Source organism: Canis lupus, chromosome 2 (assembly GCF_011100685.1).
Source record: "Canis lupus familiaris isolate Mischka breed German Shepherd chromosome 2, alternate assembly UU_Cfam_GSD_1.0, whole genome shotgun sequence".
In the NCBI taxonomy this organism is placed as follows: Eukaryota; Metazoa; Chordata; class Mammalia; order Carnivora; family Canidae; genus Canis; species Canis lupus.
The window spans coordinates 68,759,840-68,781,362 of NC_049223.1; the positions used below are offsets into that span (position 1 = coordinate 68,759,840).

Sequence of the window (21,523 nt, forward strand, 5' to 3'; positions counted from 1 at the left end):
TGAGGATGGGTGGAGATTGGATGCTGACTGTGCCTGGGCATGAGGCCTGGTATCATCTCTGAGCAGGGAGCCCCAGGCTCCCAGCTGTTCCACGCCTGACCTCTGCTCATGCCCCTTGTCCTGCTTGGCGTGTTTTCAGGCTGCTCCATGGGGCTGCCTGCAGGGAGGGCCCTCGTGGGGCATTGCAGGGGGTGATATGGCATCAGTCATCCTAAGTGGGCTTGCACAGCACACTGGTGCCCAGATTTCCTTCCTCTCCCCTGGCAGGCAAGGCACTTTTCCTCTCTGCCATCTCTTCCCTCTGCCCAATCTCTTAGGGGCAAGAGACAATGGACATATGGCTCAGTCTCTTGTATGTGGCAAGGGGCGTCTGAGGGCCAGGCCATCATCAGGGCTCAGGGCACTTTGTGCCTGGTGGCAGCACCACCCCCTCCCCACTGGGCCGGCTGGACACATGTACCAGCTACAGGAGAACCGGTTCACACGTGGAAATGCCAGATTGAGAATAAGATCGGTGGAGAAGGGGAAGAGTAAGCCCCTCGTGCCAGCCCCCCTCTGCCAGGTGGCACAGCAGGGGAGCGATGCTTCCCTTCCCTGGGATGCCCTGAGTAGGATGAATGGCAAGGCCAGGTGGAGCGGGGCTGGGTCGATACTGGAAGAGCCATGAGGCCGGGAGCTGCTGGGCAGTGCCGGAGCGGAGTGCCTGGGCCTGCCTCAGAGCCGAGTGCATTTGACAAGAGGGTACAGGCGCCTGTTAATTTCACGCAAACTGCCTTTGATAGATCTCTTGTTATTTTTGGTGAGTTGAGCCATAAATTTGTGCCATCTTGCTGCCGCAATCTGTTAAGTGGGGAGAGAGGAAGAAAGAGAAGGCAGGCAGGAAGGAGCTCAGCGGATGCTGGCCGAGGCCGGGGCAGGAAACGGGTGGAAGAGGTAGTGGCTGCCACCCTGCAGTTCCTGCCCACTGACCCTCCAGTCCCGATGAGGCACTGGCCAGGAGGGATGGCTGCGCAGAGTGACACCCGGGGGAAGGTGGCTTTCGCTCTGGCAAGCCTCCCCGTCCTCTCCCACACCGCCCAGCCTCCTCAGAGACACTGTCCCATCCTTGGCTGGTTGCCGCTAACCCACCTCCCATCCTCCAGGCTCCGTTCCTGAGGCAAGAGTTCAGATCCCCACTCTGCCGCTGCGGCTGTGTGACTTGGATGGGGGGCTGCCCCACGGGGGCCTCACTTCCCTGATCCAGCCCCCATACTCCCCATAGTGGCCCAGACTCTTGAGCCTGGCATTCTGGCCCCATCCCAGACCCAGCCGCACCCGCTATTCAACCTTCCCTCTGATTCTGTCCTGCCCTTGACTGGGGCTCCTCACTGGCCCCCAAACCCCTGCCTTTGCTTGGGCTGTCCCTCTCACCTGGAATGCCCTTTGCCCTTAGTTATCCAGAACTTCCCATTCTTCTCAGTGCTGCTCAAACCCTATTTTCTTCTAGGAAACTAGTACTACCTTCCCAACCTAGTCCTTGATTGGTCTCTCTCCTCCCAGCACTCAGGCCCTGCTGTCCTCTTTTCACCAGTCTTGTCTGCTGGAAGTGCAGCCTTACCTGCTTGCAGGGGGGCGGGGGGTGCTCAGACATTGGGGAGGCCAGGCTTCTCTCAGGGCGGGAGTGGGAGGGTGATACATTTCCTAGAAGGTCCTTCCAACCCAGATCCGGGCTGCTGGAGCTCTGTGTGCTCCATCACAGGATGGGGAGTTGGGCCCAGATTCCTGAGACATCTCAGCAGCACAGAGTCCCAGGCCACCCCTCACACACATCTTCATGTCTATTGGAGTGGAGTTTGTGCCAGGCCTTGGGTCGGCTCTGGGTAAATGAACCCCAAGGTGAACTAGACACACCTTCTGCCCTCTGATGGGTGAGGGTGACCACTAGTGTACAGTGGTCAAGGCCACAGGCCAATGTCGCCCAGCCCTGGGTTCAGTTCCCAACCCCACCACTGACTAGCTGTGTGACTATGGGAAAATTCCTTCACCTCCACTTTATCACCTGTAAAATGGGGCTGCTAGAGCTATTCATAGAGTAATAGGAAGATTAAGCAAGAGAATATGGGTCAGTACTTAGCACGGTGCCTGGCAGGTGCTAAATCCCTAATAAATTGTTGCATGTTGTCATAATTTTAATGCAGTGGGCATTAAATGTGTCAGATGTCGAGGGAGGAGGAAGAGGAGGGGATTTTAACACGAAGGGGTGGGGAGGCAATCTAAAGAAGGTGATTCTGAGTTGGGTTTTGAGGATTAAATAAGAATTCATTAGCCCATGAAATTTTTTTTAATTGAACCGCTTCTGAAATTTGATATATTTGGAAGAAATTTCATATCATAAATGGAAAAAGAGTATCAGTTATTTGAAATAGAAAATAACAGGAGAGACAACCATAGTGAAAACAAAACGACATTAGTAAATTCTAGCTAGATGCCCGTCTCTCCTCTCAGTTTGTTAGAGAAATGAGCACGTGCTGGGGATGTGTTAAGGCTCAGACGGTACAGAGACTTTATCTTGCATGCATTTGGAAGGATTAAAAAAAGTAGAGCAACCATATAATTTATCATCTAAACGGGGACATTTTTGAGGTTTTAAAGCAGGGGAAGGGGTCCTATTAATTACATCAGGGCAGGCACAAACTAGACTACCCCAGGCAGATTGGCAGGAAGTCGTCCTGATTAAGAGAGACTTGGAAGGGGGAACTGCCTTAGTCCATGATCCAGGGTTATTTAATGGCATGTTTGTGAGCCACCTCAAATCATTTCTTACCACTTACTTTGGGAAACCCCGCAGGAGGAAGCAGCCCATGCAAGGACATGGAGGTGTGAGCATGTGAGTGAGTACAGGGAGATCTAGTAGACTGGTGTTACTGGGCAGTAGCCTTGGTGGTGGGAGATGGGGCCAAGGCTCTGACTGCCATCCCCAGACACTGGGACCCTGCCCCATTGGCCAAAGGACTTAAGGCAGCAGGAGGTTGGGTGTGGAGGAGGCCCAATGAGTCAGATGTGATCCTGCTGTCCAGGAGCTCCTGGCCGCGTGGGGGAGGTCACAGGGACCCAGCTTGCTCTGTTGAGAGGCTGGGCAGATAGGCCAGTAGCTTGGGGGAGGACGTCATTGGAGGGGAACTGGCATTCTGGCTGGGTACCTGGTCCCCTAGGGATACCCTGTTGCATTGGACTGGAGATAGAGCTTGGGAGGTTCAAAGCCATCTCCCTGTGCCCCTGCCCCCTGGCATTCTGATACACTGCTAGGGGTGGGAAGCCATGGAGGCGCACGACAGAGCCATGTTTTAAGGGGATCTGTTGGTGCCCACTCAGGGCTCCGGGGCCAGCCTCAGGGAGGATGTAGAGAGCCCTGGGAGGGATGACTGCTTTGTAAATCGCACTGCTCTCCCCGTGGAAGTGATGATTACCGTGGTTATTTTTAACACATTCATGACAAAGGACACCGAGGGGGCTGCACTTTGTGGAGTTTGGGGGCAGGGTCTACAAAGCGTGGCATAGCAGGTTTCTGCAGTCCTGTTTATTTTTTTTATTTTTTATTTTTTAAAGATTTTATTTATTTATTCATGAGCGAAACAGAGAGAGAGAGAGGCAGAGACACAGGCAGAGGGAGCAGCAGGCTCCATTCAGGGAGCCTGAAGTGGGACTTGATCCCGGGTCTCCAAGATCACACCCTGGGCTGCAGGCGGCGCTAAGCTGCTGCACCACCGGGGCTGCCCTGCAGTCCTGTTTAGATGGCAGAGGGCCTGTGCCCACCCTGCCTGCCAGTGCCAGGGGGGAACCAGAGTGGCCCCTGTGTGATTGGGGTAGAGGAACCCTCAGGGATATCTGGTCCATGTCTGCTGAATGCCTGTCTTCTGTCTAGATGCTCAGAGCTAGACCCTCTGTACAAGAGAGGATTGAGATCCTCACACAGTGCCCACAAGACGGACGAGCCCAGGATACTCATAGCTGCAGAGGGAGGCAGCCTAGGGTCTCAGCCACAGAAGAGACCAGTATAGCCAAACTCCTGGCTAGTCAGCCTAGGAAGGCTTCCTGGAGGAGGCAGCATTTAACATGTAGAAGGTGGGCAGATTGAGGTGGAGGAGGGGCATTCCAAGGGAGAGGAAACACCAATGGCAGAGAGGAAAGTGTGTTGATAACAAGAAGGAGGTGGCACTCCCTTTGTATGGAGAGCTTATCATATTCAGGCGGTCCATATCTTGTTTCACTTCATTCTAAACCTGTGGTAGGATGTATCATTTTTATTTTCAGTTGAAGATTTTTAAGCTCAGAGAGGTTGGGCAGCTTGCCCAGGGGCACACAGCAAGACTGTGGCAGAATTGGGAATCACATCTGCATATGTCTGGCCCTTAAATCTCCGTCCCTCCCGCTGGCCCACATGACCTTGGAGTGTGCTTAGCTGCCTGGTGGGAAGAGGAAACAGGACTGGAGAGGTCAACAGGGGCCTGCGCATGCCAGGCTCAGAGGTTTGCACGGGTAGCAGTGGGGAGCCACTGAAAGTTCCTTAGCAGGGGAGTGTGTGTGGCTTCAGCTGGGCTCCCAGAGGATCATGCTGGAGGCTACAGAAGAGAATCAGGCTCATGGGTGGGGAGTGAGGAGTGGGTGTGCAAAGGAACAATTAGATGGTGGTGTGAAAACAGAATAACACTAGCAAGCGTGTGGAGCTTTGGGGGGATAAAATGACTGCAGGTCCCGTGGGAATTAAGAAAGGTGTCTCTGAGGAGGTCTAAGTTGGACTGTGTTTTGTTAGAGCCCATGCAGTTCAGTGGAGCGAGCGTGGCCTCTGGAGGAGTCTGGCAGGCCGGTTCAAGTGCTGCTCAGCCCTTCCCCAGGATGAGGCCTCGGGGCCTCCGTCCTCATTAGTAACGGGGGAGAACCCACCCTCGTGAGGATGAGATGAGGGGACATAGAGTGCCTGGTGACTGGCAAGCAGAGGTGGAGCAGTAAGCGTTACCTTATTCCCAACAGAACAGAAAGGTTACGAGGTCATCGGGTTGAGCAGGGAAGTGAGTCCCAGGCAGCAGGTGGGTCCTGCCCACTGCGGGCTCCCAGGGGGGGAAAGCCGATAGGCTGCAGGACGGTGAGCGGCCGAACCCCGGGTCCTCCAAGCTCGGGAGTTCTGGGGGCACTCGCACCCCTTCCTGGACCCCTTCTTGCCCTGTTGGATCAGCGGCCTCCTAGATTCCCCCAGCTGTGGGCCTTCACGTGGGATGTGCTGAGTACGTGTGGTTTCCATAGGTGACTCCTCTGGTCCTACCTGTGTTCCTCACACTCAGGTCGAACTGGCTTTCACATGTTGGGACGAGGGGGACGTAAATTGCTGGCTTCCCTTCTGAGGGCAGTGGGGTGAGGGCAGAAGGGAGGACAGTCAGTGTAGGCCCCAGCTACCTAACCCTCACCTTCACCCTCCCCTCTTGGGCCCAGCCCAGGAGGCCAGGAGGGGGACTCCAGAGCTGGGCCTGGGACACATTCTGATTTTCAAATGGGGGTGGATTCTAGAAGCCACCGCCATCACCTCTGGTTATATCATGGGACTGGCCAGCAAAGGGTTGATGCACAGTTTGTAGAGGCTTTGGAGGCCCTGGGAAGTAGTGGGAGTCCTGGCGGGAGGGTCAGACCGCTCTCTCAACGCTTCTGTGTTTGCTGGCTGTCTTGGATGCCAGGCCGGTGGATGGTGGCTGCCACAGACAGACACAATGATGATCAAGATGCCAAAGGAGGAGCTGGATGAGGGGATTCTCAGCTGGATTTGTGATAGGTCAAGCAGTATCTGCAGAACGTTTACTAGGAAATGGGTGTCAGGATTGAGGCTGGTCTCGGTGGAGGACTGCTGGGCGGAGCTGATACTCCAGATTTACAAGGGATCACTTCCAGTGACCCCTGTGGGGTGACAGGGGCAGCTAGGAGCAGTGCGTTCCTTGGTCATCCCAGGTAGGAGCTTTCTAGGTGAAAAAGGTGGGGGAAAAGCAGGTAGAGATTTGAGAAGAAATGGTGGTCCTATTTTGAATTTTGGGGGCCCCTCCCTCATCAGGAGACCTGTTCAGAAGGCAGGAGGCTACACAGGAGCAAAGCCCAGAGTGGGTGCAGGGGGTAATGACTCGGGAACAGACATTCAGAGGGGCTAAATCAAACCTTGGGCTGGGGGTACAGGGGGTGCAGTGAGTGCAGTGGAAGCCCAATGAAGCGTGGATGCCTGATGTGGGAAGCAGCAGCAAGACAGACCAGCCCAGTCAAGGAGACTGGGACAGAAGAGCCAGACAGGTAGGAGGAAACCAGGAGATTTGGGGAGGGGAGTGTTTTAAGGCAGGAAGAGTCAGCAGGGCCCCATACTGCCGAGGGGTCAAGCGGGGCGAAGCTGAAAGCGTCCATAGGATTTAGCAATGAGGGTGTTGATGACTTTGTCGAGAACAGTTTCAGCAGAAAGATGTGGTCAGAAGCCAGACTGCAGTGGATTACCAGGCGAGATGACATTTGAGCCAGGATGTGAGTGGCAGGTGAAAAACTAGAGTGCCAGCTGTGGACTACTTACTGATGGGGAAGAGGAGCTGGAGGGCAGTAGCTGGAGGAAGGAGAGTCAAAGAAGGGCTCCCCGCAGAATGGAGGTCCATTCTTGAGCTTCCATGAGACAACGGTGCTGACCAAATGCCAAGCCAGAGGGTAATGGATGGAGTGCTCCTGGAGGGTGTGAGGGGTAGACGCAGGACCAGGCCAGGGTTGGGGGCGGGGTGGGATGTGTGGCCTTTGTAAAAAGGACTGCAGGGAATTTGGGAATTAGAGGGATAGGGCAAGAAGTCAGGGGCAAGGTGGTGGGCACTTCTATGACACAGTGTCTGCTTTCTTTGTAAAGGAGTTCCTTGCAGAGAGAGAGGGGGCAGAGATGAGCTCAAGGAGAGAGGTCAAGGTCTGGCACAGTCCAGGTGGGGAACGGGGAAGGTGGGGAGCCGGGGAGCGCTGCTGAGAAGCCCCAGGCACCCAGCGGATATGCAGCCCTGAATCTGTCCTGGTGCCAGTTGGCACAGCTGTGGATTTCTTCAGCAGCCTGGGGGTGGGCGTGGAGAAGGCGGCTTGTCACAAGGCTCCAGGGCTGGGGACTGGCTAAGCGGGTGTGGTGGAAGTGCTGGGTGAGGGGATTCAGGAGTGGGCAAGTGGGGCATGGACACCTTCTCTGTGGAGGTGGGGCCCAAAGTGAGGCCAGGAGGGATCGCAGATGCTATATGAAGGGAGGAGGCCCAGGGGGCTGCAGGGTGGAAGTGAGGATGCAGAAGAGGTGCAGGTTGTGAGGGGAGGGGAGATGGTAAAGATAAGCCAGATAGTTTCTGCCTTCTGAGTCTTCACCACATGCCACGTAGGGTGCTAAGGGCTTCATGACCTCCTCTCAGGGAGTCCTCCAGTCAGCCCTCAAGGTAGGGGGTATTCCGAGTACTGTTGTACAGAGGTGAAACCAGAATCAGAGAGGCAAAGACACTTGCCTAAGGTCACACAGCTTGGTCAGTGTCCATGCCCCTTTTGGGATCCAGGGTTGTCTGACTCCAAAGTTGTTCTGGGGAGGAGGGGGACTGGTGGTCCAGGTTTCTGAGGTGGTGAAGTTTTGGGGAGGCTGTCAATTGAGTTCTGGGACTAGTGGCTGAAATAGAGGGAAGGGCCCCAGTGTTGATGAGACCGGAAGCTGGGCTGAGTGGCGCTTCAGGGTCTCCTGCACAGCGGGTTTACTCAAGGGGGCCCTCTTGGCACCTGGTCCGAGAGAGCTTTCTCTCAGACGCAGGGCCTGGACTGGGCAGCAGGGGGCAGAAAGAGCATAGCCCTCTTGGGTTCCTTCAAATGCAGTACCTGGCTTTCAGACATAGAAGAGGGCCTGGGCTGGGTCCTGTCCCAAATGCTGTTCCCATCTGCCCAGCAGCCTCTGCATGGGCTGGATCTTTCCCCTCTGGGCTTGCATCGGCCCCCTTCCGTGCTACCTTGTCTGTGGGAGAGGGCCTGGATGAGCTCATGTCTGAGCAGGAGGGGCCAGCTTTGGAGAATGGGAGCTCCCAGCCCCTTCTCGAGCACGGGTGGTGCTTCCAAGGCCTAGACCAGACACATAAATCAGGGTGGTCAGCTGAGAGCCTGGTGAGGCTGGGGCCGAGGCGGCGGCGGCCTCCAGGAGCACCTCCTGCTCTCCCAGCCACAGGGGCTGTGGGGAGGAGGGTCTGCAGGTTGTAGGCCCTTGGTCTACAGAGGAGCAGCATTCTGACCTGTGCCTCCAGGTCACAGCCCAGTGCTGCCTGGGGAGCAGAATCCAGGCCTGAAACACAGCCCATGGCTTGGCATGAATTATGTCCCAGAGGCAGGCTGGGAGGTGGTCTGTTTGTCAGCCTTGGGACTCAGACCCCTGAGAGGAAGGAGCCAGGGCCTCAGGCCCGCCAAGCTGTGTGCTCTTGGACAAGTCACTTCCTCTCTCTGGTGTTCAGTGTCCTCATGTTTAAACAGAGATGATGGTCCCTGAGGATTAAAGGAGTAGGTGTGGATCGCACATGACCCAGAAGCCTCCCAGAGCTCGTTGACATGAGTGGCCAGCCACTCCTCTCCAGTCTGCCTCAGTCTACCTGAGGCAAGAGGAGAAGACAGTCCTAAGGCTATGGCCGAGTCCTGTGTGGCCTTCTGAGCCTCAGTTTCCTTATCTGTGAAATGGAGGTGGGGGGGCAGAGGAAAGGCCTTGATGCCTTCTCAGCATCGCCTGCAGTTGGTTCTGGACCCTCAGGCTGAGGGCGAGCAAGGCTGTCCTCTCTGCGCCACTCTGGCAGGACAGAGCTGGACTTTGCTGAGCCCCTGCCACCACTTCCGTGTTCCAGGTGAGGAGCCGGAAGAGGAACCGAAGGTGAAAACCCAGTGGCCAAGGTCTGCAGATGAGCCTGGGCTGTACATGGCGCAGACAGGTAACTCGGGCCCGCCTCCCTCCTTCTGCGGCGGGGGCCCGACTGTGTGGCGTCTGGTGGCATGTGTGCTTGGCGTGTGCCCGTCCGTGTCTGTGTCCTAGAGCTCAGTCACATCTCTTCCACGTGAGGCCTGTGGGCAGGGCCGGGTGGCCTCGTCAAGAGCCTGTCACTTGGGGTCAGGGTAGGAGGATCCCTATGAGGCTGAGTGCTTGGGAGGTGCCCCCTGCCGCCGACGCTGTCCCTCTCTCGTAGGCGACCCGGCGGCTGAGGAGTGGTCCCCGTGGAGCGTGTGTTCCCTGACGTGTGGGCAGGGTCTGCAGGTGCGGACCCGCTCCTGCGTGTCCTCCCCCTATGGGACCCTGTGCAGCGGGCCCCTGCGGGAGACCCGGCCCTGCAACAATTCAGCCACCTGCCCAGGTATGCCCATCCTCCCGCCTGGTCTGCCTGCAGGGTTAGGTCCTGCCTGGGACTTGGGCAGGTTAATCTTCCAAAGATGGTTGGTTGCCTCCTTTTTTTTTTTTTTTTTTTTTTTTATTCAGCAAACTTGACTGTCCCCTACACCATGCCCAGCCCCACAAAGGGCACTGGGGACGCAGATGAATCAGGCCAGGGCCCACACCAGGGGGCTCACTTCTAGTCCCACTCTCCTGATGCCTGTGTCCCGGTAACCAAGGCTCATCTTTTGACCCTCATTGCCCCCTCTGTTCCCTACGCTCTGGCCATACTAGCACCTCTTGCACTTTTCCAGGTCCCTGCATTTGCTTATTCCCATCCTATACCGCACCCCCCCACACTACTTCTACCTTGGCTGTTGCTGTTCAGCCTGCCCTTTGAGATGGAAGACAAATGCCATTTTTTTCTTGAATGAAACCTTGCCTGACCATCCCTGCCCTCCTCTGGCGCCCCATCCCGGTCCCCTGGGAACCTCCTCAGTCCAGCATGGAGTGTTGAGAATTTGCATGTGCCTGCCTGGGACAGGTGGTCTGCCATGGGACGGGGGCGGGGCCGGGGGGGCAGCTTCAGCCAGTCCCGCTCCTTGTTCACTGAGGGAGTGAAGCGGTGCCCAGGCCATGCCCAACTCCTGGCTGTGGATTTAGAGTAGGGCTACCCAGGAAGGGGTCTCGGCACTTGGGGGTGTGGCAAGAGCTTACAGAAGGCTGGGGGAAGGCTGTGTTCCAGAGTGTGAGCTCTGTGTGTCAGTGTCCATGTAGAGGTTCATGTCTCTTTGTGTGTCCACGCGCTTGGGGTCGGGAGGGGCACCACTCCTGCCCCAGCCCTGTCGTGTTGGATTTGTGCTTTGGGGTTGGGGATCCGGAGGGTTGGGGTGGGAATAGGCTGGGGCGGATCTTGAGCCCTTTCCTGGGCTTTCCTGTGCCCCCAGGAGAGGAGGAGCCCTGGCTCCCCTCCTGGGCCGGTCCTAGTCTCCCTGTCCTGGTGTCCACAGGAGGTATCCTGTGGGAGTTGGGACTAGAAGCCTGTGTCTTCCACATCCCCCCAAAGGGCGGAGTCCTGGGGCCCAATGCAGAGCCAATGAGGAGCGGTCGCACAGCTGCCGGGGCTCCTGATTGGTGGGCGGATGGGCAGTGGGCGGGGCCAAGGTGCCGCCCAGCCACCGGCCACGTGCTTCCTTGCAGTGCACGGCGTGTGGGAGGAGTGGGGGTCCTGGAGCCTGTGCTCCCGCAGCTGCGGGCGGGGGTCCCGGAGCCGGATGCGGACCTGCGTGCCCCCCCAGCACGGCGGCAAGGCCTGCGAGGGTCCCGAGCTGCAGACTAAGCTCTGCAGTATGGCCGCTTGCCCGGGTCAGTAGTGCCCGTGGGCTTCCAGGCGGGCGCTGCCCAGCCGGGTGGGGGTCGGGAGAGCCAGGGGAGGCAGTCAGGTCCGGTGCCCTGCCCCTGGGGGCCCATAGACTTGACCAAGCATGGGGAGACTGGTGAAGTGTACCTGCCCGCGTGGGAGGTGAGGTGGCCCCGCCCAGACTTGGCGTTGGCACTCTGTAACCCCATCCAAAGAAGACTGCCCCTTCCCCTAAGCCCCCGATGGCCTTGCTGTTCATTGTCCTTTGGTGCTCCTGGCCAGCCTGGCTGTGAGGGGACACAAATCTGGGCTTAAGAGTGGGCAGAGGTCCAAAGGTGTCCCTGGGGCCCATTTCCCTAAACAAAAGAGAGCAAGTGCCACCTCGTGGTGAGGTAGCCTGTGTTCCTGGAGCTGGTGACAGGCAGGCGGGCCCAGGCCAGGCCCCACCTGCTCACTGCAGCATCCCCTCATCCACCCCTCTCCCGTGGGTCTGGCCTAGTTCAAGTCTGAATGCCCAGCACGCTCTGCCCTCTCCCTGCCCCGCTCCCCGGGTCCCCACACTCCTTTGCTCAACGGCCACCCCTGCTTGTGTCTCCCCATGCAGTGGAAGGCCAGTGGCTAGAATGGGGTCCCTGGGGCCCATGCTCCACATCCTGTGCCAATGGGACCCAGCAGCGCAGCCGGAAGTGCAGTGTGGCGGGCCCAGCCTGGGCCACGTGTACGGGTGCCCTCACGGACACACGCGAGTGCAGCAACCTTGAGTGCCCGGGTGAGTGCTCGCTGCAAGGGTGGCAGGTGGCAGCCCTGCCCCCCAGGGGACACCTGGGGCCACTCACGCCCCCCTTCTCCTGCAGCCACAGATGGCAAGTGGGGGCCGTGGAATGCATGGAGCCTGTGCTCCAAGACGTGTGACACAGGCTGGCAGCGCCGCTTCCGCATGTGCCAGGCCACGGGTGCGCAGGGCTACCCCTGCGAGGGTACCGGAGAGGAGGTGAAGCCTTGCAGTGAGAAGAGATGTCCAGGTATTGGCCACAGGACTCAGGGGGTTGTGGGACAAGCCTGTGGGCCTGGCTGAGCCCCTCCCCCGTTCCCACAGCCTTCCATGAGATGTGCAGGGACGAGTATGTGATGCTGATGACGTGGAAGAAGGCAGCTGCTGGCGAGATCATCTATAACAAGTGCCCCCCCAACGCCTCAGGTGAGGGGTGACGTGGCTCTCCCTGAGGGCCCCACCCAGGCCATTCCCGATCACTCCCTTCTGGGCTCCCTTTCCCTCACTGCTTGTCTGAGCCTCCATCCTGAGGTGTGGAGTCTGGCCCCCACACCTCCCCCCATGTCCTGTCCTGTCCCCCTGCAGGGTCTGCCAGCCGCCGCTGTCTCCTCAGTGCCCAGGGCGTGGCATACTGGGGTCTGCCCAGCTTCGCCCGCTGCATCTCCCACGAGTACCGCTACCTATACCTGTCCGTGAGTGTGCCCTGCTGGGCTGGGGCAACACAGGGTCTGTCCCAGGCTCTGGTGGGGGATGGAGGGAACTTGCTTCTTGCTCTTGCCTATGTGCCTTGGCAAACGTATGCTGTGCCTACTTCTGCCTGGCTGTGCCTCTCCTTGCCTAGCAGACTCCTACTCATACCTCAAAGCCTGAGTCGCAAGTGTCTGCCCTTATTCCCGATACTTGCTTCTGTGCTTCTCTGGTCCCCTGAGCTTCCCAGTCCTTAGGTGTCATGAATGCTCTTTGCGATGTCTGTGTCCTATTAGACTGAGAGCTCCTTAAAGGCAGGGACAAAGTTGGATTTGCTTTTGTGTTCCCAGTGCCCAGCCCGGGGCCTGCCATGGGCTACGAGTGTTGGCAGTGAATGTGGCCTGCGTGTCGTGTGTGTCTGACTGCAATTGGTACTTGTGTGATTGCACTCGGAGCTTGTGTTTGAAAGAGAGAGTGATAGTGAGGGTGCATTACGCTTCAGAGTGCATGACCCCTGGGATGGGGAGGCACCTCGTCCCTGTGCCGTGCTTGTCATCTTTTATGTGTACATCTGAGCACCTCCCTTCTCTAGCTGTTTCTATTTCAGTCTTTTTAAAGTATCTTTAGGCTTTTTTCTTGGACTCTGTCTCCCATGAGCCCCGTTGAGTGTTGCTCTCTGACCTTTTCACCCTGTCTCCCCCTCTGGATGCAAGCAGTGGGTGGACTAGAGTGGGATGGGCTGGCGGCCGATCCCAGCTCCTGACACTCTGGTGACAGCCTCCCGCCTGTCCCCCTGCAGCTTCGGGAGCACCTGGCCAAAGGGCAGCGCATGCTGGCAGGTGAGGGCATGTCACAAGTGGTGCGCAGCTTGCAAGAGCTACTGGCCCGGCGCACTTACTACAGTGGGGACCTGCTCTTCTCTGTGGACATTCTAAGGAACGTCACTGACACCTTCAAGAGGGCCACCTATGTGCCCTCGGCTGATGATGTGCAGGTACTGCCCTGCCCCACTGGAAGGAAGGAGGGCACCCTAGACTGAAGTGGGAGGTTGGCAGGGTCTGCTGGGGGTGGCACATGTGTGATTGTGGCAGGGAAGATACCATCGCTGGGGCTGGGACCTCCTGACACCCACTGCTCTTCCCCCAGCGCTTCTTCCAGGTGGTGAGCTTCATGGTGGATGCAGAGAACAAGGATAAGTGGGATGATGCTCAGCAGGTGAGGGACAGGGCTTCCTAGGCTTTTTCCTCCGTGACCCACCCCTGCCTTGGAAACCTCATATACTGTCTGTCTCTAGGTATCCCCGGGCTCTGTGCACCTGCTTCGTGTCGTGGAGGACTTCATTCACCTGGTGGGAGATGCCCTCAAGGCCTTCCAGAGCTCTCTGATTGTCACAGACAACCTGGGTACAAGGAGGCAGGCTGGGGAGTGGGTGCTGGATATGGGAAAACCTGAGCCGCTGTGGGGGAGGGATGGTTTCTGAGGGCTCTTCCTGTTTTTTCTCTCTCTCTTTCTCTGGGTCCTCTGTTCCCCTCATTTGCCCCTACTTTGTATCTCTTTCCATGTCTCTTCTCCCCCACCTCTGGGTGGTTTCTCTGTGCATGTACCCCGCACCTGTTGTGTATGTACCAACCTCGGGATCTGCCTCTCCTGAATCTGTTTCTTCCCCTGTGACTCTCCCCTCTGCCTCTGTCCCCCTGTCTCTGGTGTGGGTTGCAGTGATCAGCATTCAGCGAGAACCGGTCTCCGCCGTGTCCAGTGACATCACGTTCCCCATGCGTGGCCGCAGGGGCATGAAGGACTGGGTGCGGCACTCGGAGGACCGCCTCTTCCTACCCAAGGAGGTGCTCAGCCTTTCCACCCCTGGGAAGCCAGCTGCCTCTGGCACCTCGGGCAGCCCTGGCAGGGGGAGGGGCCCAGGAACCGTGCCCCCTGGCCCAGGCCACTCCCACCAGCGCCTCCTGCCAGCAGATCCTGAGGAGTCGTCCTCCTACTTTGTGATCGGTGCTGTGCTTTACCGCACGCTTGGCCTCATCCTGCCACCCCCCAGGTGAGTCCCTGAGAAGGGTGGAGGGGGCTGCCCAGGGGAGAGGAGGAGGACCGAGCCTGCCTGTACTATACTGTACTGAGCCTATGCTGGCCACGGAGAGCTCCCTCTGTGGCCTTGGGCATCATTGCCTGGCTGGGGATACAGGTGATTCTCAGAGGTGTCCACACAGCTCCCAGAGGCTTCACAGGGACTGGGGGCTGCTGGTCTGAGCTCGGACCTCATCTGAAGTTCTAGGCCCCACTGAATTCTAGGCCTTTCCCAGGCCCATGGTTCCCTGGTAGCCCCCTGCCTCTGATCCCAAGTACCTCTGGGGATCCTGATGGGGTCTGGGCACCGCTGGCAGGAGCTGATCTCAGTACCTGTCCCCCAGACCCCCGCTGGCCGTCACGTCCAGAGTGATGACAGTGACTGTGCGGCCCCCCACCCAGCCACCAGCTGAACCTCTTATCACAGTGGAGCTCTCCTACATCATCAACGTGAGTAGGGGCCTAGACAGTAACCCTGGGGACACCCTAAAGGCCTATCTGATGGGCAGGTGGTCTGCCCTGTGAGCGGGCTAAACCTCTGGCCTGTGTGGGGCTCTGCCATGGCAGGATGGGTGATAGTCTGGGTTGGTGAGCTTCCCACCCCAAACTGTACTTGTGACTTCTCCCCAGGGCACCACGGATCCCCACTGTGCCAGCTGGGACTACTCCCGAGCGTGAGTTGGGCAGGGGCTCTATGTGGGGGAGGGTGTGGCCTTAGTGCTTATCGTCAGGTGGGCTGTCTCACCAGGCAGGTCAGAGGGTTCCTTGGTATTGTCCTTGGCCGGGGGATCAGGGGCACATCCTGGGGCTCTCAGCTGCCTGCCTCTTGTGTGGGGCCTTACCCTGGATGTCCCTTGTCCTTGGGCAGTGGCCAGCACTAGGGGTGGGGCCACAGAGTTGGGCTGGGTATGACTCCACCTCTCCCCTCACTCCAGAGATGCCAGCTCAGGGGACTGGGACACCGAGAGCTGCCAGACGCTGGAGACACAGGCAGCCCACACTCGCTGCCAGTGCCAGCACCTGTCTACCTTTGCTGTGCTGGCCCAGCCACCCAAGGACCTGGTGAGCGGGAGGGAAGTGCCTGGGTCGGGTGGGGGCGGGGTGGGGTGCTCCTGGGCTGCCAGTAGCCATCTGTGACCGTGTTGGCAGGGACCTGGGCGATCGGCATGTGAGTCTGAGCAGGTGCATTCGTGGGACGGCACACGGGAAGTCTGTGCCGCTGGGATGGTGCTCACAGGGATGACGTGTGCCCGGGGATGTGTGGTGGTGGGCGACCGTGTGCGGGTACACACACGTGCATGTCTGGCTGCGTAGAGTAAAGTGTGGGTGACCGAGCATGAACGCACATCTCCGTGTGTGACTGTGTCTGCCCTGTGCTCATGTGAATCCAACGGTGTGAGTGTGAGGAAGATAGAGGCGCCAGTCAGGCCTAGACAGGGGAGTGGGGAGGGGCAGGGCACCCCTGCAGCTGCCTGGCCCAGTGACCCGGTAAGTCCTGCTCATCATCCTCCCTAGACCCTGGAGCTGGCAGGCTCCCCCTCGGTCCCCCTCGTGATCGGCTGTGCCGTGTCGTGCATGGCGCTGCTCACCCTCCTCGCCATCTATGCGGCCTTCTGGAGGTAGGTGGGACGTGGGGCAGGCTGAGGTGGGAGGCGGCCAGCCAGCCCGCCTGCCTTGGGCGGGGCCGCTAGCTCCTGTGTCCCTGCCACTGCGCCCTCTCAGGTTCATCAAATCCGAGCGCTCCATCATCTTGTTGAACTTCTGCTTGTCCATCCTGGCGTCCAACGTCCTGATCCTCGTGGGCCAGTCACGGGTGCTGAGCAAGGCAGGTGCAGGTCACGGGCACCAGGGTGAGAGTGGAGTGAAAGGGCTGAGGGCGGAGAGCGTTTGCAGGTGACAGCGCGTGTGTTTGCACGTACGTGCCCAGGTGGCGGCTGTTTGTATACACCCGAGCCCTGTGTTGGGGGAGGGTGTGTGTGGGAAGTAGGGTGTGTGAGCCGACATGAGGGCACGGGAGAGGGGTGTGTGTGTACTTGAGTGGTGAATGTGTGCTCTAGGGACACGTATGTGAGCTGAGCTTCTGTGCATGTGTCAGGTGGGTGGCATTTGTGGGGCCCGAGCGAGGCCTCTTGTGCCACCTGCCTGTGGATGACCTGGGCTGGCTGTCCCCTGTGAGCCCCCTCGGCCCTCTCTGCAGTGTCAGCGCTACAAGTGCCAGGCGTGGGGCCCGCCTGGCCGTGACGTGGCAGGTGCTCCTGTCTGTCCCCACCCCTGCCAGCCCCGTCTGCGCGTGGGTGGCCTGCCTGCCCGCCTCCCGGATGTCGAGTGCTGTGTGCATGTCACCGGGCCCGTGTCGTGCTGCGTGTGGGTGCAGAAAGGCGGGGGTGCCTGACAGGGCTCTGTGGGGGGCGGAGCTCGGGTGGGCGGCCACGGCAGCGCCCAGCAGCGGGTGTGGGAAGCCTGGCGCCTCCCACCCTGGTGGCTGCTCAGGGCCACTCCCTCCCTTTCCTCTCTCTGCAGGGTGTATGCACCATGACTGCCGCCTTCTTGCACTTCTTCTTCCTCTCCTCCTTTTGCTGGGTGCTCACTGAGGCCTGGCAGTCCTACCTGGCTGTCATCGGACGGATGCGTACCCGCCTTGTTCGCAAGCGCTTCCTCTGCCTGGGCTGGGGTGAGCAGGGCCCGTGATGGACTCTGGCACCGGGCCTTGGGGGCCGGGGCAGCAGGACGGGTTCAACTTTGGCCCTGGCCCCACTCTCTGGGCCCGGGGTCAGCTGCGCTGGGTCTGGGAGGATGAGAGGGCTTCGGGAACTGGCAGCCATCTCACTGTGGCCCCCTCGCTCCTCCAGGTCTGCCCGCCCTGGTGGTGGCCGTGTCTGTCGGCTTCACCCGCACCAAAGGATACGGTACATCCAGCTAGTACGTGGGCCTCCTGTGGCGGGCAGCGGGGGTTAGCGGACCTGTTGGGGCATCACACCGGGCATTGGGTCTTCTTAGGCTGCGGTCCTGGCCTGTGTCTGCCGTGCTTCGGACAAATTCTTCCCCGTCTCTGAGCCTCTGTTTCCTGGACTGTGAAGGGATGTACTGGGATTGGGGGGTAACCTCCAAGAACCACGGAGCTCAGGGATCAGCCTTGTTTGATACCTGTCAGGGCCAGATCTTTTTTAGAGGGGAAACCGAGGCTCACTGTAACCCAGCTGGGAGTGGGCCCTGAGAGGTGGCGTGCAAGGAGCGGGCCTCCTGGGTATCTGATGCCCCTTTTTCCCCTCCACTCCAGCTGCTGGCTCTCCCTGGAGGGTGGCCTGCTCTATGCTTTTGTGGGGCCCGCTGCTGTCATCGTCCTGGTACGTCCCCCTTCAGCATCTGGGGAGGGGTGTGGCCATAGGGGCTCTAATCTTCTCCCTGAACCCCATCTCCACTTGGGGGTCTCGCTGCCAGGAGGGCACCTGGTGATCCTGTCTCCCCCCACCCCACCCCCACTGGGCCCCAGGTGAACATGCTCATCGGAATCATCGTCTTTAACAAGCTCATGGCACGCGATGGCATCTCGGACAAGTCCAAGAAGCAGAGGGCCGGGTAAGGGGGCTGCGACGTGGCCTTGTGGGCAGTGGTGCAGGGAGGGTGGGCCGGGCCTCGTGGAGACTCAGGGTTTGCCCATGCGGCCGGGGCTTCCTGACCTTGGTGCATCAAGGGTGCAGGCAAGGTGGGCACCTGGAGTGCTCTGCTGCAGCCCCTCGCCCACCCTAACCCACCTCTTTCTCTCTCGTCTGCCCTCCCCCTCCCACCCCACTCGGGGCTCATGCTGCCCTGTCTCCTCCCGCTTCCCATGTGTCTCCCCCCTCCTTCTCCCGTGTCTTTGCCGCCCCCGAGGTCGGAGCGGTGCCCCTGGGCCAGCCTGCTCCTCCCCTGCTCAGCGTGCGGAGCGGTCCCCAGCCCCCTGCTCAGCTCAGCCTCGGCCAGGAACGCCATGTTAGTTGTGCCCCCCGGGGGGGTGGGGGTGGGGGCGGGCGGGGGCAAAAGAATGGGGGGCAGTGCCCGTGGTGGGGGGGAGGAGGGATATCAGCCCAGTGCCCTGGAAAGCTTGCCCTGTCAATCTGCCACACACTCTCAAGGGCTTGGCATTGATGTGGCAAAGGGCAGCGGGGAGTGAATGTCTGTGCCTCTTGGAAGATGCTGGGTTCCTGTGCCCACCCCTCGCTCCCACCCTGCCCCCACTCCCAGCTTATGTTTTAAGCTCCCAGGCACAGCTGCAGAGCCCTCCTTACACCCCCCAACCTACAGAGGCTTTTAGAATCTTAGGCCCTTAGAATTTTTGAGCTCATAGAACCTTAGAATGATAGAATCTTAGAATAAGACAATCAGAAGCTAAGAATGTTAGAATGAATGAATCATACTCTTATCATTTGTCATAGCATCTGAGATTTAGAATTTCAGAGGCATTGAATCTCACAATCGATTGGAGAACAGAAAATCTTAGAGATAGAGAGCTACTTCACCAAGATACCCCCTGGAAGCAGAGAATCCTAAAATCAGAGCCGTGTAAGAGTAGAATGAGTGAATGAGTGAATCCCCAGGGGCCTGGAGCCCAACCTCCCACCCAAGGCCAGAAATCCATTGGAGCCTCCCTGACCAGTGAGGGTCCAGCTTTATCTTGCACACCTTTGGGGTCAGGAAAGCTCGCTGCTTCTGGAAGCATCTGGCACCCTCTCTGGGAAGCTGTGCCTGGTAGAAAGCTCCCTCTCCCTCGGGCTGCTGTCTGCCTCTCTGACCCAGTCTCTCAGAACTAGCAGTTACAAGCCTGGGCTTTGGAGGTGGCCAAGCTGGGTTTGCATCCCAGCTCCGTCTCTCTCCCAGTTGGGCACACTCCAGTTTCCTCATCTGTAAATTGGGATAATAATCCCCATGCCTGTTTACTGGAGTTGTTTTGATCACAGCGTGAACTAATGTATGTAAATTGTTCAGTGTAGGGCCTGGCAGAGGATTGGTGGTTAATCAATGGTAGCTCTTATGACTGTGATTAGGCCTTTTCTGAGTCTTGGCTGCGCCCCCGGGGGCTGTGGAGACCACTGTGCCCGCCCCCCGCCAGGCTGAATAGCCCTGAACTTCTCTTCCTAGGACAGGTCCTTGGCCCCCTGCCCATCTCTCTGCCTTGTCCAGAGCTGTTCCCACCCCTGCCTGACTCTCCTACCGGGGTGTTCATTAAGGCAGAGTAGGCTGGGCGTGGCACCTGGCCCAGTAGGGCAAGCCTGCCCTGCTGTGCCCACGTGGGCCTTAGCTGGTGAGGGCAGGCTGGCTCTGGTGCCTGGATGCCAGAGCCTGTCTGCCTTTTCCCTTGGCCCTCCCTGGGGCCAAGGGAAGGTGGGGGATGTGTGGGTTTGGTCATGACCCTGGCTTTTCCCGCCAGCCCCAGCTATGCTCTTTCTGCCCTGGGCTCTGAGCGACCCCACCCCCACCCCACCCGAGCCTGGCACTGCCTCCTTGGGGACCAGAGGGGGAAGAGGCTCTGCTGCACTGGGCCCGACCCCATCCCCAAAGATGTGTGCTCTGATGCCCTCCGTGCCGTGCTCTCTGACTGTTGGATCTTTCCGTGTGTCGGCCTGTCTCATGCTCTCTCTCTCTGGGTCTGTTGTCTCTCCTCGTCCAGTCCCCTCCCTCCTCTCCTGGAATCTCTGGGGGTGCAGCCCAGGCCTGTGATTCCACGCAGATTGGGGCTGAAACTCACAGCATCTGCATCTGCCTCCCTCCCCAGCCTCCTCTCCCATGGGCTTCTTCCACCTTCTCTGTTTCTGTGCCCTGAGGCTGCCTCTGGCTCCGGCTCAGCCCCTCGCACCTCTCCCAGCCTCTGCTCTGGCCTCGCCGCTCTTTTCTGCTCTCTGTCTCTCTTCTCTGCCTCTCTGCCTTTGGCTCCTCGGCCTCTGTCTGCTTGGGGACATTGCTGAGGTCTTGGGGTTCAGGGCCCTGCCAGTCTGCAGCTTGAGGGCCTCAGGCCGAGCGCAGGCCTGGACTCAGCTACCCCTGTCCCCTGGTGTGTCACCCTGACGGGCCCTCTGCTGCCATCCTCAGGGCCTCGCTCTGGAGCTCCTGCGTGGTGCTGCCCCTGCTGGCGCTCACCTGGATGTCGGCCGTCCTGGCCATGACAGACCGGCGCTCCGTCCTCTTCCAGGCCCTCTTCGCTGTCTTCAACTCGGCTCAGGGCTTTGTCATCACTGCTGTGCACTGCTTCCTGCGCCGAGAGGTGGGGCTGGGCTGCTCCCGCCCCCTCCCATCCACCTCACCTGTGCAGATGGGGAGGAGCCAGGCCCCAACCAGGTCCCCAGCTGGGTGTGGAAGCTGGGGACCTGGGGCAGCCTTGTCCTAGGCCTTCGGGTCTCCTGGGGCTCCTTTTCCCCTTTGACCTTCCCCTACACAGGATGCGCTTCTCTCTTTCCACACCCACCCGGGTGCCTGGGGTGGGAGGCCCAGCCAGCTGTGGCCAGGGGCCCTGTGGTGGCCTCAGGCCCAGCAGGCACCCGCTGCCCCCAGGTCCAGGACGTGGTGAAGTGCCAGATGGGCGTATGCCGGGCCGATGAGAGTGAAGACTCCCCCGACTCATGTAAAAATGGGCAGCTGCAGATCCTGGTGAGTGAGGGGGCCTAGGAAGGGTATGGGTGGGTTGCTCCCTCCTCTTGCCACCAGTCCTCCTGCCCCAGGCTTATCTTCCCATCCATGGAGGGGATAAGAGTCAGGGAGGGGACAGAGATTAGGTTTGATTCAGGCCCAGTCACTGACAGCCTGCTGGTATTGGGCAAGTCTTTTCCACTTTCGGTTTTTCCACCTGTTGGGTGAGGTTGGAGAATACCATGTGGGGGCCTTGGTGGGCTCTGTTGGGCAGTATGCCAAGGGCAGCCCCTCTGGGTGGCTAGGGAGGGGCCTGAGTCCCTTCTCCCCACCCTGATACATTGATCCTCTCTCTGCCCATCTGCTCTGTCTCTCTCTGCCTATAGTCAGACTTTGAAAAAGATGTGGATCTGGCTTGTCAGACAGGTGAGTCTGTGGGAGACTGAGAATGGCCCCCAGGGGTGGGCAAAAAGGGAGCCCCTCCAGCCCCATCATGGGAGGCCCCGTTAACAGTCTGGTTGTGGGGTTTAGCTGTAGAGTCAGACAGCTCTAAGTTGGAGTCAAACTGAACACCACTTACTGTGTGACTTTGGGCCAATGGTTTACTTCTCTGAGCTTTAATGAATTAGGGGGGATCAGATGCCTTACT

General features: G+C 59.1%; 1 protein-coding gene across 15 annotated transcripts in view; it reads left to right on the plus strand.

The window, feature by feature from the left end:
• Positions 1 to 21,523, plus strand: part of ADGRB2 (adhesion G protein-coupled receptor B2) — a 35,810-nt gene that overhangs the window by 9,554 nt on the left and 4,733 nt on the right. For 10 of the 15 annotated variants that reach the window (XM_038531286.1, XM_038531290.1, XM_038531287.1 and 7 more), the window contains exons 3-26: positions 8,868 to 8,951; positions 9,204 to 9,368; positions 10,586 to 10,750; positions 11,350 to 11,514; positions 11,600 to 11,767; positions 11,842 to 11,943; positions 12,103 to 12,209; positions 13,004 to 13,198; positions 13,351 to 13,419; positions 13,499 to 13,607; positions 13,921 to 14,251; positions 14,622 to 14,727; positions 14,908 to 14,951; positions 15,213 to 15,339; positions 15,793 to 15,896; positions 16,000 to 16,102; positions 16,798 to 16,948; positions 17,127 to 17,196; positions 17,555 to 17,621; positions 17,768 to 17,853; positions 18,148 to 18,246; positions 20,341 to 20,512; positions 20,800 to 20,895; positions 21,261 to 21,300. In XM_038531286.1, the coding sequence (XP_038387214.1) occupies positions 8,868 to 8,951; positions 9,204 to 9,368; positions 10,586 to 10,750; positions 11,350 to 11,514; positions 11,600 to 11,767; positions 11,842 to 11,943; positions 12,103 to 12,209; positions 13,004 to 13,198; positions 13,351 to 13,419; positions 13,499 to 13,607; positions 13,921 to 14,251; positions 14,622 to 14,727; positions 14,908 to 14,951; positions 15,213 to 15,339; positions 15,793 to 15,896; positions 16,000 to 16,102; positions 16,798 to 16,948; positions 17,127 to 17,196; positions 17,555 to 17,621; positions 17,768 to 17,853; positions 18,148 to 18,246; positions 20,341 to 20,512; positions 20,800 to 20,895; positions 21,261 to 21,300 (2,925 nt within the window). The remainder of the gene's footprint in view (positions 1 to 8,867; positions 8,952 to 9,203; positions 9,369 to 10,585; positions 10,751 to 11,349; positions 11,515 to 11,599; positions 11,768 to 11,841; positions 11,944 to 12,102; positions 12,210 to 13,003; positions 13,199 to 13,350; positions 13,420 to 13,498; positions 13,608 to 13,920; positions 14,252 to 14,621; positions 14,728 to 14,907; positions 14,952 to 15,212; positions 15,340 to 15,792; positions 15,897 to 15,999; positions 16,103 to 16,797; positions 16,949 to 17,126; positions 17,197 to 17,554; positions 17,622 to 17,767; positions 17,854 to 18,147; positions 18,247 to 20,340; positions 20,513 to 20,799; positions 20,896 to 21,260; positions 21,301 to 21,523) is intronic. The other 5 variants (XM_038531294.1, XM_038531300.1, XM_038531295.1 and 2 more) reach the window with 4 other exon arrangements.